This window comes from Mustela lutreola, chromosome 17 (assembly GCF_030435805.1).
Source record: "Mustela lutreola isolate mMusLut2 chromosome 17, mMusLut2.pri, whole genome shotgun sequence".
NCBI classification, from domain to species: domain Eukaryota; kingdom Metazoa; phylum Chordata; class Mammalia; order Carnivora; family Mustelidae; genus Mustela; species Mustela lutreola.
In genome coordinates this window covers 43,638,531-43,655,366 of record NC_081306.1, presented here as the reverse complement: position 1 = coordinate 43,655,366, position 16,836 = coordinate 43,638,531, and the positions used below count along the sequence as shown (strand labels likewise).

The following is a 16,836-nucleotide window of genomic DNA, read 5'->3' as shown; positions in this document are numbered from 1 at the left end:
ACTTCATCTGTTTCTCTCCACAGCCACGACTGCTCTCCAAGCTCACGGTGCCATCACCTCCTTCCTGGACAACGGCGACAGGCTCCCAAACTCCTCCTGCCCAAATCTCGATCCCCAAGGGTCATCTAGGCTAGTGGTTCTGCAACTAGCAAGCCGCACGGAAATCACCGGGACAATCTGTTTAAAGAGGGTTTCTGGGGCATCCCTCCCCGCCTAGCAATCTGATTCTGATTCACTCCATCTGGGGAGGGGCTCCGGGATTTGCATGTCTTACAAGTTCCCCTAAGGGCGTCCCCAGGAGGAACCCCAGCTAAAGATGCTGACACCGAGGTTGCAAGTGTTGGGACCAGTAGCAAGTCTTGGGACTAGCAGCAAGGACCCCGGCGCGGTCCCATACGGAGGACCCTGGCCACAGATTGCTATTGAAATTATAGAAACAAAATGCAACTTAAGATTCAGCTCCTCAGTAGCACCTGCCACATGTCAGATGGTCACCGCAGCTGGTGGCTACTGTATCCAGCAGCAGCCCGGGACGACACATTTCCGCGGCCAGAGAAGGTTCTGCTGGATGGCGCTGCCCAGACCGAGGTGGCCGTTCTAAGAATGAAGGCTGGTCCCCCTCCTGCCCATAAGACTTCAGAGGCTCCCACTTCCTCAACATAAAAGCACGCACAGGACGTCGAGAGCAAGGAGGGCGCAGAGATGCTCCTGCGCCGGGAAACCCTGACTACTTCTCGGAGGAGCCCAGGGCCTCCCCGGCGAGAGAACTTTGAGCTCATTGGCTGATGGGAGGGGCGGCGGCCAGCGCTTTCCTTTGATTGGGTACTTTCTGAGAGCGGACAGCCAATCCGCGAGGGCGGTGGGGGCGGAGCCAGACTCGGCGTACAGGCCCCGCCCCGAGTTCCGCTGCGCTGAGCAGGGCGCCCTGCGGGGACTGGAGGTGAGTTCGGACCCCGGACCTCTTTAGGTGCCCCCGGGGCTGGCAACCGGCTCGCCGCTGCGGGGACGGGGAGTGGGGGCGGGTCCTCCCTCCTGCTGGGCGGGGACCACCTTCCCGCCAGCCCCGAAGCTCCGCGCGTGCTGTCCCCGCCTGTGCAAGGGCCCGGCGGGGGGAGGGGCGGGCCTGGGGGAGGCCGCGGCGGCCCGGGGTACCCAGGCTGCGTCCCCGCAGGAGCATGGCTCAGGAGCAGGGCGGGAGCCTGTCCGAGGCGCGGGCCCGGGTGGGGGCCCTGCACAGCATCACCGACCTGGGCCGCAAGCTGCACTTCTATGGGCGCTGGGCTGCGGACTACGACCAGGTAAACCCTCCCGGCTTCCCTCCTCTTCTCGTGCTCGCCCAGCCTCAACCTTCCTATCTGTAAAGTGGGGGCAGTTAGCCTCACCCGCTTCCCCAACCCCGGGTGGCTTGTGAGAACGAGGTGAGCCCCTGCAGTCCTGCCCCCTTCGAGGACCAGCCCCTCTTTGGCTCAGCCACACAGACCCTACCCTCGGGCCAGTCCTGTGGCTCCACATTAGCAGGCCCTAGAGATCAGGAACCAAGACCTCCCCACCCCCAGACGGCAGCCCGGGCAGAATGGCTGGCTGCCTGGAGGAGGTGCCCCTTGAGGGGTCACTGCAGACTAGGAAGAGAGCGCTGCCTTGGCCCACAGAGCCGTTCTCAGCGGTGGGCTGGGACCCGACTCTCTCATTCTGGCAGAGGAAAAGCATCTCGTGCTGAAATCCCTGCAGGGCTAGAGCCCTGGTGAGCCCAGCACACGCGCACACACACACACACACACACACACACACACAGCTTGGCCTGGCTGACTCCTAGACAACCCTGCACGGAAGTCCCCCAAACAGTGGGACACTGGGTGCCCCTCGGCTCTCAGAACTCTGTCCCCAGGACGTCGCCGCCCTGCGGTACCGTGCCCCATGCCTCGCAGTGGACTGCCTTACCCAAGCCCTTCCGGGCCCGCCTCATGCTGCCCGGATCCTGGATGTGGCCTGTGGCACCGGCCTGGTGGCTGCTGAGGTGAGGCCTCCCTGGGTCCCCTGCCCTCTCTTGAGCTCCCCACTTGTTCGGACTTCCTTTTACCCCTGGCCCCAGAATTCTGTGCCACCCCCACCCGCCCGTCTGACTCACGGGTCCCAAACACTCGGACTGCATTTACAGCAGGGCGCACTGCCCTCCCCGGGTTCAGAGACCCAGTCGGGAGATGGCAGGTCCGAACTGTGACTAAGTCCCCCACCCACCACCCCCAATCTCAGCTGCACGCTCGGGGCTTCCTCCAGCTGCACGGAGTGGATGGGAGCCCAGAGATGCTGGACCAGGCCCGAGCCCGTGGCCTCTACCAGCACCTCAGTCTCTGCATCCTGGGCCAAGAGCCTCTGCCCAGTTCTGAAGGTATTTCCCCTTCCACCCAGACACCTTGCCAGTGCCCCTTTCTCTTGGCTAGCCTCTGTCCCCCTCCACACCCCTCATCCCACACTAAGCCCCCCCCAGAGCCTCACTAAGCCCCTCTCTGAGCCCTCTACCCCATGATCGGACCTCAGCCCAGGATAGGGCCCCCCCACTCCCGGCACAAGGGGCAGACCCAGTCCCTCCTGATGGGTATCACGAGGCTGTGACAAAGACACACCCCCACAGCGCCTCTCCCTGTCCTGCATAGGAACTTTCGATGCGGTGCTGATAGTGGGGGCCCTCAGTGACGGCCAGGTACCCTGCAGTGCCATACCTGAGCTTCTGCGAGTTACCAAGCCAGGTGAGGAGCAGCCCATCCAACCCCAGGCACACACTTTCCCCCTCGCCACACAACAGCCAGCCAGCCTCAGAGCCCCTCGGGCCAAGCGGGGTCCCACGGCCTAGCCTTGCATCCTAGCCTCCAGCGGCCACTAGCAACAGACCCAGGCCAACAGGCAGGGCAGATGCGGAGCCAGCTGGCCTCTTCTCCGTGGGACAGCTCTGCTGTCCTCTCTGGCTCTGTCTCCTCACCTCCAAGCAGTGGCAGACCCCCTGTCCCCACGGGATGGTGGTGGCAGGAAGAGGGCCAGGCCCATGCTCTGAGGAGTCAGAGACGGGGGTGGGGGGGTGCGGTGGCAGTGAGGGCGGCCCACATGGGAACGCGGCCACAGGCAGAAACCGGAAGTCAGGAAGACAGCCACAGGGAAGTCACCGGCAGAAAGGGGAATGACAGAGCCTCGCTGGGCCCAGCAGGGCCTGTGGCTAAGCCTGGGCAGGTCTGGGCAGGCTTTGGCCTCAGGGAACTGTGGAGGCTGACAGAAGCAGTGTCTTGAGAGGGGTCAGAGAGAGAGGTAGTGATGGGGCTTGAGAGAACAGGAAGCTCCCCGCAGAACCAGCCCAGCCCGTGCTCATCAGGCCCCTCAGCTGGCCGGAGCCCTGTCTGTCTGTCCACATGGCACAGGCTCCCCTGCATTGGAGCCTTTCCTCTCACGGAACCCCGTCACCCACCCTGCAAGGCCTTGCTCCTCCTCACCCCTTCCTCCAGGAAGCCCTCCAGACACTATCTGAGCCTGCACTGGGCACGCTATGGGTGTCTGGAGAAGACCTGAAGGGATAGGTCATTCATTCATTCATTCATTGAGCCGGGGCTGATGACTCCGCAGTCCTTCCTATGCCCCGCGGGAATCAGCCCCACTCCGTAATCTGAGAAGACAGGCCCAGAGAGGTGAGGGGACTTGCCCGAGGCCCAGAGTGCTTCCTTCCTGTGCTTCCAGACGCTGCCACATCCTCCCGCAGAGGGGCTGGGTGAGCAGTGAGGGGGTAGGGGTGGGGCTCGAGCCTGGAAACCGGCCTCCTGCCCCTCCCCCACTCACTCTCCCCCACCCCGTCCTCCCCAGGGGGGCTGGTGTGTCTGACCACCAGGACCAACCCATCCAACCTGCGCTACAAGGAGGCACTGGAGGCCGCGCTGGACGGGCTGGAGCAGGCCGGGGCGTGGCAACGCCTCGTGGCCTGGCCCGTGGACGGCTGGGAACTGGCCACCTCCGAGCTTGAGGTGGGGCCTGGAACTCCTGACAATGATGGCTTCATCTCCGGCATCGTCTACCTGTACCGAAAGCGGGAGGCGGCCCAGATGGAGGGAGTCAGGCCCCGTCCTCAGCCCCCCACTGACCTCTGACCCTCCACGTGCCCTCAGCCATGCCCATCCTGGGCCTCTGCTTCATCTCTAAAATGGGGTCCCTGTGCCCAGCTTGCCCCTCAGGGAGTTCTGCCTATTAAATCAGTCCCAGAAGGCCCCAGGACTCTGGCTGATTCTCTCCCCCAAGAAGGTGACACCAGTCTCTGAGGACAGAAGTGAGAAGAGACAGAACAGCAGGGGCTCCCACCCTCACTTAAGGACCAGGAGAGCCGTGCTCGTGCTCATGCCCTTGGCCTTGACCGAATCCTTTCACATATCCAGGACTCCCGTTCCTTATCTTGACTTTTTATAGAGAGTCTGGAAGCCCGGTGTGTCTTAGAGGCTCATTAGGAAGGAGCCTTGGGGCCGGGCCTTCAGAATGAGCAGGACTCAGAGGCCTGGAGAAAAGGGGGAAGGACATTCCAGACCCACAACAGGGCAGGGGACAGCCCTGGCCAAGGCCAGGACACGGGACCTGGAGGGTGAGCGGACCAGCCTGGCTTCCCAGACAAAGCCGGGACAAAGAAGGGGAGAGGGCAGGTGGCCCACTCCCCTGGCCTCCCTCCTGGGGTCCCCAACCCTTTACCACGGTGCTGGGCACACAGCTGTGTCTCCTACATATGGCTTTACCTTCTAACAAATGAAGGGCTTTGAGCAAGGTCACTCCAGAACTGAGGGTCAGCTCTGATTTGTCCCAATTCCTCAAAACCAGTTTAAACGTCGCAGCCGCATCACAGTGGTCCTGCTCCTTGCCAACCCCACCCCTGCCCACCTTCAGGGCTGAAATCAGAAACCACATGGTCTTCCTGTGCACAAGTCCCATTTATTGTAGAAAATAACAGTAATGACCATGACAAACAGATCTCCTTCGGATACAAAACAGAAACCACAGAGGAGCAGGAAAAAGGCCCAGGACTTCCCGGGAGGGCAGGCCCGAGAGAGACCATCCCCCCTTCCCGGCTGTCCCCAGGATGTCCAGGGACCTTGGCAGCGGTGGCAGATGTCGCAAGTCAGGAGAGTCCTGGGGTCCTGCTGCGGGGGGCTGCCGAGGCCGAGCCCTGAGGCCGTCGGGTGGGGACAGGAAGGGGTGCGGGCTGCCTGGGCAGCCTCCATGGCCTCCTCCCCACCACTACCCAAACCAGTTTGCAGCACCTTCAACCCTCCCCTCCAAACCCGTCCGTCAACTCTGTGTCACCTCTGGCTCCACAGTCAGGTGGCTGAGCGAGGCCCGAGCCGTCCTCCTGGACAACACAGGAATGGGCAGGGCACCCCCTCGGAGGCAGAGCCCAAGCGAATTCAGGGCTGAGCTGTCCTGACCAGCAGGAGCCAGCTCCCCAGCCCGCCACACCCTGGGGCTTCTCGCCTCCTCTCCTGTGTCCACAGGCCCTTCCGCGGAGGGAGGCACAGAGTCTTTCTGTCCATCCTTGCTGGCATGGGGGGGCCTCGGGTTCGGTGTCCGGGGGGGCCAGAATGGGTTGAGTTGCTGCCGGCGGGCGGCCTGGCTCAGTCCCCCGCCTGCCCAACCCCAGGCAGCCTGCAGCCCCGTCCTGGGCTCACAGGCTACACCTTCAGTCCCGGAGGGACAAAGCTGGCGGGACAGAGCTGAGTAGCGGGCACCTTACACGTAGTTGCTGGCTGGGGCGGAGCGGGCTGCGGAGTACTTGGCCGAGTAGGGCTTGTCGGTGCGCGGGGGGCAGTTGCAGCAAAGGAGGGCCCCTCCCAGCAGCAGCAGCCCTGAGGCGGCCCAGCCGATGTAGAGAGAGGCACCCATCTCCCGCTTCTGGCCCGAGGCCACCAGCGGGTTGTAGAAGTCCCGGATGATGGTGTTGGCCGTCCAGGACGCCGGCACCAAGACCAGCAGGCCAGCCAGCAGGAACACCACGCCCGCCACGATCATGGTCTTGGCCTTGGCACTCTCGTCCTCCACGCAGTTGGTGCACTTGCCCCCCACCACGGACAGCAGCACGCCCAGCACGGCCAGCAGGATGGACACGACCATGAGGGCGCGGGCCGCCTGCAGGTCCTGGGGCAGCGCCAGCAGCGAGTCGTACACCTTGCACTGCATCTGGCCGGTGCTCTGCACCACGCAGTTCATCCACAGGCCCTCCCAGATGGTCTGCGACGTGACGATGTTGCTGCCGATGAAGGCCGTCACCCGCCACATGGGCAGCGCGCAGCTCAGGATAGCGCCCAGCCAGCCCAGCACGGCCAGCGCGATGCCCATCACCTGCAGCCCCATCGAGGCCATGGCTCGGCGCCTGTGGGGGCGGGGAGGGGCGGGGCTCGGGGGGCCTGGAAGGCGGCGGGGCTCCCACGCAGGGGCTTTGTAGGAATCCAAGCGCGTGGAGGGCGGACCCTCGGTGTCCGCAGGGACGACTTTCACTCGGAGTCCAGAAGCCTCGGCTCAGCTCCCCAGCTCCCCAGCTCCCCCGTCTTCTAGAAGCAGGAGACCAGTGGTTCCTCGCAGTGGCAAGCTCTGGCGCTCAGATTCCGGCGCTGCCGATCTGAGCGGTTATATGGCTCTGCAGTGGGGGCGGGAGCAGAGGGAGGGGTTTCCGTCCTGGGACCTGCCCCCACCCCTGACCAGTTTCTCCGGATTCCTGAACCCTGGCCAACTTGAAGGCACTTCCAGGCCTCAGCCCCTGGGCCCCTGAGTCAGGATCCTGGAGAGCCAGTCTCGGGGGAAACTGCCTTCTCCCCCTGCCCCCGGCCCAGTAGCTGAGGTCAGCCTGGAGACAGACCCTGACTGAGTCACAGCTCGCAGGCACCTGGACGCATTGGGGCAGTGAGCCCCAGCCAGGGTCAGGGTCCTGAAGACCAGGATCCCTATACCTCAGTGCTCCCTCATTCCAGGCTTTGGGCGGACAGGGTGGCATGGTCAGGGAGAGGGTCTGAGTTGACGTCCGGGAATGTCAGAGAGCGGCCCCACCTTGATTCCAGCGGTCCCGTCCTATCACGTCCCCACCGGCCCCATCACTGCTATGGCAAGGCTCACCATTCCCCCACCCCACCCCCGCCCTTGCCTTCCCGGGGGGATTTCCGTGGCGGCCTCATGAGGGTGGTTTGGAGAACAAGGAGCTGGGGGACCAGGACTCCTGGATCTGTCACCTGCTGTCCCCTCCCTTCCCACTACCGGGCTTCCCAGCCCTGCCAGAAGAGGAAGTCTTTGGGCTGAAAACTTTCCCCAACCAGGAGAGTTTCAGCCAGTTCCCCCCCAGGGTTGAAGCCGCTTGACAGAACTGAGTGGGGGAGGTCACCTAGAGCCACCGGCCAGGCCATGTTTACTCTGGGAAGACACACACAGCCGTGGTCAGATAAAGCCAGGGTGGGGGCAAAGTCCCAGGAGACCTGGAAGAAAGAACAGAAACTGGGTGGAGGTGGGATGCTGGGGAGGGGGCTTGGGGGGGCGGGGGGTGGTGGGCTGCAGGGCACAACTCCGGGGGAGGCGGGAGAGGGGTGGCTGTAGTCTCAAGTTCTGTGCTGGAGGCGGGAATCACCATGCATCGGGCCCCTGGGAGTTGTGCAAGGCAGAGGACCTTTGGGGAGAAGCAACATGGAGGGCAAAGGTACGGGAGCCTGGGGAAATGCAGCTGGTTCTAGGAACCCGGAGGAATCCAGTCTGACCAGACCCTGGGGTTATGGGGGAGGGGCCTCGAGAGAAAAGGCCAGAAACCTCTGCCCCGAATATCACGGAGCATGCCCCGAGGAGCTAGGGCAAGGGCTGCCAGGCAGAGAGGGGTCCACACACCTTAGAACGATGTCTCTGGAAACCGAACGGAGGTGAAAGAAAGCAGAGCAGGGTTTGCGGGGGTCTTTACGGGGAACAGTGGTTGGGCCTCACTCATCCCGGATAGATCAAGGGAACCCCTCCCCCTCCACATGGTCACCACCACCGACAGGGCTCCAAGGCACCCCTGAGCTCCCAGCACCGTCCAGCACCAAGACCGGCCCCCTGGGGTGGCCCCATGTCCCCCAGCTTCCTACGGGAGAATGGGCAAGCACGCGTGATTTCAGCTGGAGTCATCTGTGAGTCCCAGGCACACAGGAGGCCTTGGCGATCTCGTGTGGATGGCGTGACAAATCACAGGGTCGGCTGCGACGACGCGGTGGGGAAGTTGAGGTCTTGGGTTGCGGCTGGCGATGCAAACAGCCACCCCCTCTGAGGATCCCGGAGGACAGAAGCAGGGGTGCTCAGTGAATGCTTGCGACACTCAGAAAGGCAGGCGGCTCTCTCCCGGTTCCCAAATGCCCCCCTACCCTGCCCTGCATTCCTCCCCCCTCCCCCATCCACACACACACACACACACACACACACACACACACACACACACACACACGTATGGTTTCTGCTGGCACCACACCTCCCAGGTTTTCCTTACAAGGCTCGGAGGAACCGCAGATGCCCCCGGGCTGAACAACAGAGATAAGTACCTTTCCAGATTGACAATAAGTGCTTTCCTGTGATGACCTCATCGAAAGTAAGTAGGGCAGGGACTCTGACAGCGTTTGCACAGATGGGTAAACTGAGGCCCAGAGAAGGCTGAGGGCTTGGGCCTCCTAACCCAGGGCCCCCTCATCCATGGTCCCAGCCCTACAGTAAGCTTTCTGAGTCCAGAAGTGGGTTGCCCAGATGACCGGACCCCCGGCCCGCCCCACCCCTGCCCCTGCCCACGTCCTGCCCTTGTTATCTTACGACACAGCCAACTGGCATTTGGAAAAATAGGAGTGGGGGTGGGGGGCACATGAGCCCTAGAACTTTCCATCTGTGGCTCAAAGAAGTGACTCAGAAGCTTTCCTTCCCTGCCCAGTTCAGCCAAGCACATCACAGGCAGGGGGAGGGGCTGGGCACAGGGGAAGGGCAGGTGCAAGGGGTGGGCCCAGAGCAGGGGAGGTCTATGGGGAGCCAGGATGGGGCTGTGGGCCCAGGTATGCAGAAGGAACAGGAGGTCCCCGGGAGCAGCTCTGCACATGAGTGGAGCTGGAGAAATATTTGTGGAGGCTTGACTTACACCAGGAGGTCCTGGCAGGGTCCCCCCCATCTGCTGCAGGAAAAACACCAGGAGAAACCAGACACTTTTTCCTGCACGTGCTCTGGCTCCGGCTCTGGCTCCGGCTCTGGCTCCCGGACCTGCCGCTCCTAACCGCTTAAACAACGTTCTGCTGCGACATCTAATGGGTTTGACACCCACCCCCTTTGCTTCTTAGGGAAGGAGGTGAGGGCTGGCACCTCCTTTTTTCTCCTCCCAATCCTCACTAATTTTAGGCCGATAGAATGGTATTACGATGCCGGTTTTTTCCAGAACAGCCCTCTTCCCCAGATCAGTTCACCCATCCCTGCCCAGCTCAGTAGCATCTTGCCAACCATGGGACCTTGGAGAGGCCAGTTTCCTTCTCAGCCTCAACTTCCCCTCTTTGTCAAATGAGGGCATTGGCGCTCCTCCCCTATCGAAGGCACCTGTCGCATGAGAGGAGGGTGTGAAAAAGCCTTGTCAACTGGCAAGTGCGGTACCAATGAGGAGGAAGGAGCCTCCCACGGGCTCTGCTCCCACTCACATGAGAAGGGAGCTGGGACTTCTTGGGCTTCTCCTCCCCGCAGCCCTAGGGGCTCAGTCAAGCCCAGAATCACAACTCCGACCCCAACCCTGTGCACACACTTAGTTCCCTGTGTCCGCTCCCCCGGCATCCCTAGGAAAAGGACAGCTACGGTCTCCCATCCAAACCCAGCCATTCCGCTGTCTTCTGAGCTTAGAGCCTGTGTCCTTCTAGGGACCAGCCTGCTGGACTCCTACCCGGACGTCCAGAAGAATCTCCTTGGGCCAAACAGACCTGAGTTCCGAGAATTTGCCTCCTTATTTCCACGAAGACCAGGAGAGCTGGTGTCAGCTCAGAGCTATCCCCCCCCCATGCCCCCCATCCAAGCACACCTAACATAACATTCTGATCCTTATAAAATCAGGCAGATTTTTTTTTTTTTTGAAAAAAAAAAAAAAAAAAAGACTACAAGGAAACAGCCTCACTCTCAGCTCAAAAATTAGTCTAGCTGAAAGTGGGTCCAAAACTATTTATTTCTGGGGCGCCTGGGTGGCTCTGTCAGTGAAGCTTCTGCCTTCGGCTCAGGTCATGGTCCTCGGTTCTGGGATCAAGTCCCGCACCGGAGTCCCTGCTCAACAAGGAATCTGCTTCTGCCCCTGCCTCTCTCTCTCTCTCTCTGTCAAATAAATAAATAAAATGTATTCTTTAAAAACCATTTATTTCTGCAGACGTTCACAAACTTCTCAGCCCACAGCCTCAAGTGAAGATCCTTTTCTCTTTTTTTAAGCAGAGACAATGCCACTAAGTTCTAAGATGTTTAAATTTCCGTAAATAATCTGCAACGGGACGTCACAGTCCTTGGTGACTACACACACTGTGTCACCAAGGGTCCCTTCAGAGCATCTCCCTGCGTTGTTCCAGAGCAGGAGCTCCAGGAGGCTTCCGGCAACAGGCGGTCACCTCCAGCCCCGGCGGGTGCGGACCAGCCGCTCCAAATCTGGGAGGAGATGCGGAGGCCCCTTTGTGGCCGTCCTCTGCAATAAGCCCAGCCCTCCCTGGGCCGCGTCCCAACTCTGCCACGACCCGTTCTGTGACATTGGGCAACAGCCTTGAACTGTTGATGATGACAAGGATGATGACAAGGCCTCCTTCCCAGGCTCTGGGAGGCGCAGTGAAGACACAGCCGGGGCCCACGAGATGAGCCCGTTCGGCCCCCTGGGATTCTTCTGGCCGCCCTGACAGGGGTCTGGTGGGCCCAGAGGACAGGCCCCAGAAAGCCACCGTTCCTGGGCTCGGAAGTGGAGGCCCAGCCCCAAGCTGAGCGCGTAGCCCTCGGCCTTCGGCCTGACAGCCCACACCGGTGACCGTCCTCCCCACCGGCTCGGGATGGGCTAATGACAGGCCTGGCTGTGCCAGAGGCCCGACTGCCCGGCCTGGTCAGACTGGCTGAGCCTGTGCTGCCCCCAGTCTGGGCCCTGCGTGGGCCGACGGAGAGGGTGGCAGTTCCATGGAAGAGAAGCCGGGCTGGCCGCCCCCGGCAGAGGGGAGGGATGGGTTCAGAGAGAGAGAGGGGGTGGGGGGGGGGGCCTGAATGAGGCTGGTTTGACAGAGGTCAGATGGGGCAGGATTGTCTGAGGGGGAGACTTACAGTGAGGACGGGACTGAGTGAGTTTTAAACGGCTTCCTTAAATGTGTGCCTTGGATCCCAGCTTTGGGGTGGCCCTTTCAAAGGGCCCCGTGTTTATGGTGACGGGCGCCATCCACACCATCGCACCCCGCTGTCCAGCCGCTCACCAACAGGCCGCTCCCCTACTTCTCAGCGAGGGCCATGCCGGGCCCCGGGCATGAGACCTCCTCCCCATCCACCCCTGTCCCTCTGCCCCCATGCCCCCTACCCACTTTAAGGCAGCCCTGTCTAGGCTGGCTGTGTCTTCCAATTTTCCAGAAGCCGTGGAAGGAGAGAACTTAGAGGTCACGGCATTCTTGAGGACTCTAATCTGAGGCATCCATCCTGCCCAGCCCCACCCCTGCCCAGCCAGGGAACCTGCTTCTACCAGACCCTTCCAGGCCGTTGGTCAGCAAATAGCTCCCGAATGTCTGAGGTGGGCCAGGCACCAGGTTGAGGCCCTTAGTATTACGAGAAAACATTTTCTCTATAAAACTACACAGGGGTGTCATCGTTCCCATTGTAGAGATAAGAAAACTGAGGCTCTGGGAGCTGATGCGATGTTCAGGGCCACTGGAATAATCACAAGACCAGGATTCACACCCAGCCCTGCCTGATGCTGGGGCTCATCCTCTGCACCCACCCTCTCTCCTGCACTGGACAGGCCCAGGGCCAGACGTGGAGCTCAGTGGGGAGTCTGGCCAGCACCTGCCCTCAAGGCCCCCGGATCAGAATTGACAATTTCCTACACCAGAGAGGCCTGCTCTGTGTGAAGTCTGCAAAGGAAGGAGCCAGCTGCACCCAGGGCCCAGGGCAGACTTCCTGGAGGAAGTGGCAGGTGGAAGAGAGAGTTCTCCGAAAAGGGAAATGGGGAGGGGTGGGGTGGGGGAGGGCCTCTGTGGGGAGGGGTGCTTTGTGGGGTCTGGAGCCAACAGACGACAGAGCTGGGCTGAAAAGCAAGTTGGACGTATCAGGGGAGGCCTTGAGTGCTCAGCCCAGGAGTCTAGGGCACAGGAGAGCCACAGACAGTCTTTGAGCAAGGGCAGGCCCAGTCAGCTGTGAGTCGTGGGGAAGTACCTGGGCCAGTGTGGCAGGTTAATTGGAGAATGAGAGACAGCAGGGTGGCCCTGCTTTCAGGTAGATGAAGGAGCCTCAGGGCAGGGGAGACAGAACTTCATGGAGGCTGGGGCTGGGGGGGGCGGTCATCTTGACCCAGGATCAGCCTTGACCCCCAGAGCGGCCCGCTGGCCCTGGGCTAGGCTGGGTCGTGTCTCCAGCGGGCAGAGCCAGTAGCTGGTGTCTTCCCAAACTGCTTCCTCTCCGCCCCGCTGGGGGAGCCCCAGACGAGCCTGGAACCCAGCACCCTTGCCCTCCAAGCCGCCAGGGCAGGGCGCACGCCTACTGACAACACAGCAGAGAATCTGTTTCTGTTTTCATGACACACCGAGAGGGAGAGAGAAACCAGCCCGCTGACCTGGGGACTCCCAGGTTGGAAGCCAGTGAGTCAGCAATGACTGACTGCCCGGGAACCGGACCCATCCAAAGTCTAGGGATCCTAAGTGGCATAACCCCAATTCCAGGTGACTCAGAAATCACATTACTCTTCCCTCTGGCCGCAGTGGCCCCCAGGCCTGGCTTCCGCACCTCTGGCCCCAGGTGGGGTGGCTCCCGCCCTCAGATCCTGACCCCCTTGCCTCCTCGGACCCCGTCAGTCCAGCTTCTACAGCTTCTCGGTCCCCCTGCCGGGTGCACCCACTGACCCAGCCCGGCCTGCAGCCCTCATTCCCCGTGGCTCCCGGCTCTGGATGGATCCAGCTCCGAGGAAGGGCCCCGGACCCCACCTGCCCCACCAGCCGGGGAGTGGGAGACGGGGCCGAGTCCAGAGCAGCCGCGCCAGTGGTCAGGTCTGAACTTTTTTCTTTTTCAGTGTCCTTTTTATGGCAGGGCTTAACCTACCGGGTTTGAACTCTTGATGTGTGCCCGGGGAACCACCCGGAGCACTCCGTCATGCCCGCCCGCCCTCCGCACACCCCTGCTTTCTCTGCAGCGCAGCTGGGGGGGCCGCAGAGCCCCAGGGGGGCCGGCCGGCCGCCAGCAGCTTGGTGTCACCACCCTTACTCTATGGCTCTCCCCCGACCCCCACACAGGCTACCCAGGTCGGGCCCCGCCACCCAGGCAGTAGGAAGTTCCCCGCACAGACCTGGGCACGCAGCCAGGCTCCTGAGTTTCAAGTTTCGTTTCTTTTCTGGCAGTACCTCATCCCAGCCTTTAGCATGTCAGCCGGCCGGCGGGAAACCCAACCTTGCTCCTTCCTGCAGCTCATCTCTACCCAAGGATCCTCTCGGTCCCAGGACACCCATGAGTCCCTCCTTGTGCTCTCAGCCATGGAAACCTCCAGGCTCCGGGCCCAGGGGTCCCTCCAGGGCCTGGGGCTCAGCGGCCCCCCCCCAGATACACGGAGGAATCAGAAATCATTGACCAGGGACCATAGAGCCATCGCCTAAAAGGTATCACCTTCTGTTCCTGGGAACAGTGAGGCCGGTGCTTAGTAGGAGCGCATCGTAGGAGCCTTCCCTGTCCCGGCACGCTCTCAAGGGGCCCACAGCCCCCCAGTCCTGGCATCCCGATGGAGGCACCTCGTCCCCAACCTTTCAGTCTGTCTCCACTCCAGAACACCAGACCCTGGCTCTTCTTGCCCTTGGTCTCTACCTGGGGGTCAAGCTCAGGGAGAGCTTCTGCCTCAGCCCTCTCTTCCCACCCAACCCCCCCCCCCACACACACACACCAGCCATTGACTCCCTAGCCTCCTCGTTGGCTTCTCTCCGGCCTCACCCTGCACCCCAAGGGCACAGTGACCTTGAGCCACACACTGACCTTCAGCCGCAGAAGCCTTCTCCGGTGCCCCAAGTGAGCAAGATGACGGTTGCCCCCCAGGAGCAGACCCTAAAGTCTCCCCTAGTTCTAGCCCAGCCTTTCTCTCCTGCCACATATCCTAACGTCCTGATGTCCTGGCCGGCCACAGCTTCCGCCAGCCACCTGTACCGTGTCACTCGCTCTGAACACACCGCATCTTCCTCGAGCCTCCTACCTTTGCGCAGACAGAGGCCTCTGCGTCACGAGCAAGCTCATCGTTTTGCCAACACAGCAAAGCCCATCTCATCCCTCAGACGCAGCTCTTGGACAGTGCAGAGGTGGCCCGTGGACTCGCCCACATAGCGTGGTCACCCCCATCGGAGTGCCTGACGCGCAGTCTGTGGATGTGGCTTCTGCTGCCCATCCACCCCCCCCCCCACACACACACCAGGCTGGGAGTTCCTCGAGGGTGGGGTGACCACGTACTTACTGGGCTCTGACCCTCCCAAGAGGAGCCCAAGTGTGTCTGAACCAGCGTCAAAGGCTAGCTCCTGAATTCTTAGTCTCACGGGACACGAGCAGCAAAAAAGAAGCAGGTATTACTAGAAATAAATGACCGACTACATAAAGGGAGGAAAAGAGACAAATCTCCAGGGCAGAAAAGTCCCCCAAAATGAGCGTAAAGGCTGTACCTTCCTTAAGGGTAAGTGTAACCCCCTTGCCTCAAGCGTGGGCTATAGTCACCTCCTTCCAAAGAGGACAGCACGGAACAGGGAGAGAAGGGTTGGTGTATAGTAGAGGACCCTGACAAACATCTCCTCCGCCAGGGGATCAAGGTCAACAACAATCATCAGAAGCCAGGGTGATCTCAGGCTCTTGGGTGGCTCAGTCGTTAGGCATCTGCCTTCGGCTCAGGTCATGATCCTGGGGTCCTGGGATCGAGCCCTGCATCGGACCCCCTGCTCAGTGAGAAGCCTGCTTCTCCCTCTCCCGGTCCCCCTGCTCGTGCGCACTCTCTCTCTCTCTCCCTTTGACCAATAAATAAAATTTTTTTTAAAATAAAAAAAATTTTTTTAAGTCTATTTTGGGGCACCTGGGTGGCTCAGTCAGTGGAGCATGTGATTTCAGGGTCGTGAGTTCAAGCCTGAGTTGGCATGGTGTTGGGCATGGAGCCTACTGAGAAAATAAATAAATAAAAATAAAGTCTATTTTTTCTTAAATTTTATTTATTTATTTGACAGAGACAGAGATCACAAATAGGCAGAGACGCAGGCAGAGAGAGAGGAGGAAGCAGGCTCCCTGCTGAGCGGAGAGCCCGATGCGGAGCCCGATGCGGAGCCCGATGCGGGGCTCGATCGCGGGGCTCGATCCCAGGACCCTGAGACCATGACCTGAGCTGAAGGCAGAGGCTTAACCCACTGAGCCACCCAGGCACCCCTATTTTCTTCTCTTTTTTTAAAGTAGGAAAGCAAGCCAGCTAGCTGAGCCCAAGCCCCACCTCCTCCAGGGAGCCTTCCTGGTTCCTGCTTGGGCAGTGAAGGGGCATTGAGGTTGCCAGTGGGCAGGACTCAGCAATCAGTTCTGCTCGTGTTCCAGAACGTCTCTGGTCGGGAAACGTCGTGTTTTAGGAGACGCACGCTGAGCTACGGGGCCGGCAGCTGTCAACGGTGTATTCGAGCGGCTCTCAGATGGGTCAGAAGCAAAAATACGAGTTTGGGGAGGGGAGAGAGAGAGCAGGTGGAGCGGAGGGCGAGCAGCTGGTGCACCTGCGCGGACGCTGGACGTCCCTCGCCCTCTTCTTGCAACTTTTCTGTGGGTTTTAAATTTTTCAAAACAACAAGTTAAGAGAAAAATTCAGGGACCCGTCAGGAGGGCAGGTGGGAGGCAGCCACCTTCCAGGTGGAGGAACCACAGGTGCAAAGGTGGGGAGGCAGGGGGAGGTGGGGAGGGTGCAGAGGCCTGGAAGGCAGGAGGGGCAGAGAAGAGGCAAAGGTGAGCAGGGGGGTGAGCAGGGGGGATGCCGAGAGCCCGTCGGCAGGCAGGCAGGCAGGCCCGGAGCTCTCCAGGTGTGGCCCCTTCTTCCACCCTGCACCCCCACAAGCCAGGTCCCCAGAGCTGCCCTAGGGCGGCGTCACATAGATACTGTCCACCCGCTCCCCAAAAGACACCTACAAGGGCTCTCCCGGCTCCCGTGTCCCCAGCCCCGTGGCCACCCATGCCTTGATTCCCCTGCCTCCCCCCAGCTCCTGACCCCGAACCGATTACACGGGACTCCCCTGCAAGTGGGGAAGTGGCCTCCCCGGCCCTACCGAACTCCACAGTCCCGGGCCTCCCTTTGGGATGAGTCTGGTACCAAAGCAGCCCTCCCAAGCTCTTTCTCTTCTCGGTGCTCTGGCCAGGCTGGGGAGCTCAGACCTCATTGCCTTGGAGGCAAAGCCAGTAACACGAATAGTAACGTCCCGAATGTTCATAGCACTGCCTTCCCAATAGCCGAAACGTGGAGACGACCCAAGTGGCCAGCAGTGGATGAATGCATGGACAAAGCATGCTATGTCCCTACACGGATTTTTAAATTTTTTTAAAGATTTATTTATCAGGGGGTGGGGGTGCGGCCTAGGTGGCTCAGTGGGTTAAGCCTTTGCCTTCAGCTCAGGTCATGGTCTC

General features: G+C 60.9%; 2 protein-coding genes across 2 annotated transcripts; one reads left to right on the top strand and one right to left on the bottom strand.

Annotated features, from left to right (window-relative positions):
* Positions 1-870: 870 nt before the first annotated feature.
* METTL27 (methyltransferase like 27) lies at positions 871-4,238 on the top strand. The gene is given in 7 exon segments (XM_059154841.1): positions 871-940; positions 1,172-1,298; positions 1,886-2,014; positions 2,251-2,386; positions 2,652-2,744; positions 3,841-3,961; positions 3,963-4,238. Coding segments are annotated over 6 exon segments (813 nt in total). The 5' UTR covers positions 871-940; positions 1,172-1,175; the 3' UTR covers positions 4,174-4,238.
* Positions 4,239-4,924: 686 nt separating this feature from the next.
* CLDN4 (claudin 4) lies at positions 4,925-6,621 on the bottom strand. Its single transcript, XM_059154842.1, has one exon. It carries the CDS (start codon positions 6,367-6,369, stop codon positions 5,740-5,742), a length of 630 nt encoding a protein of 209 aa, XP_059010825.1. The 5' UTR covers positions 6,370-6,621; the 3' UTR covers positions 4,925-5,739.
* Positions 6,622-16,836: the final 10,215 nt, after the last annotated feature.

Coding starts and splice junctions, on each gene's coding strand:
- CLDN4 (XM_059154842.1), bottom strand. CDS start 6,369: ATGGCCTCGATGGGGCTGCAGGTGATGGGCATCGCGCTGGCCGTGCTG.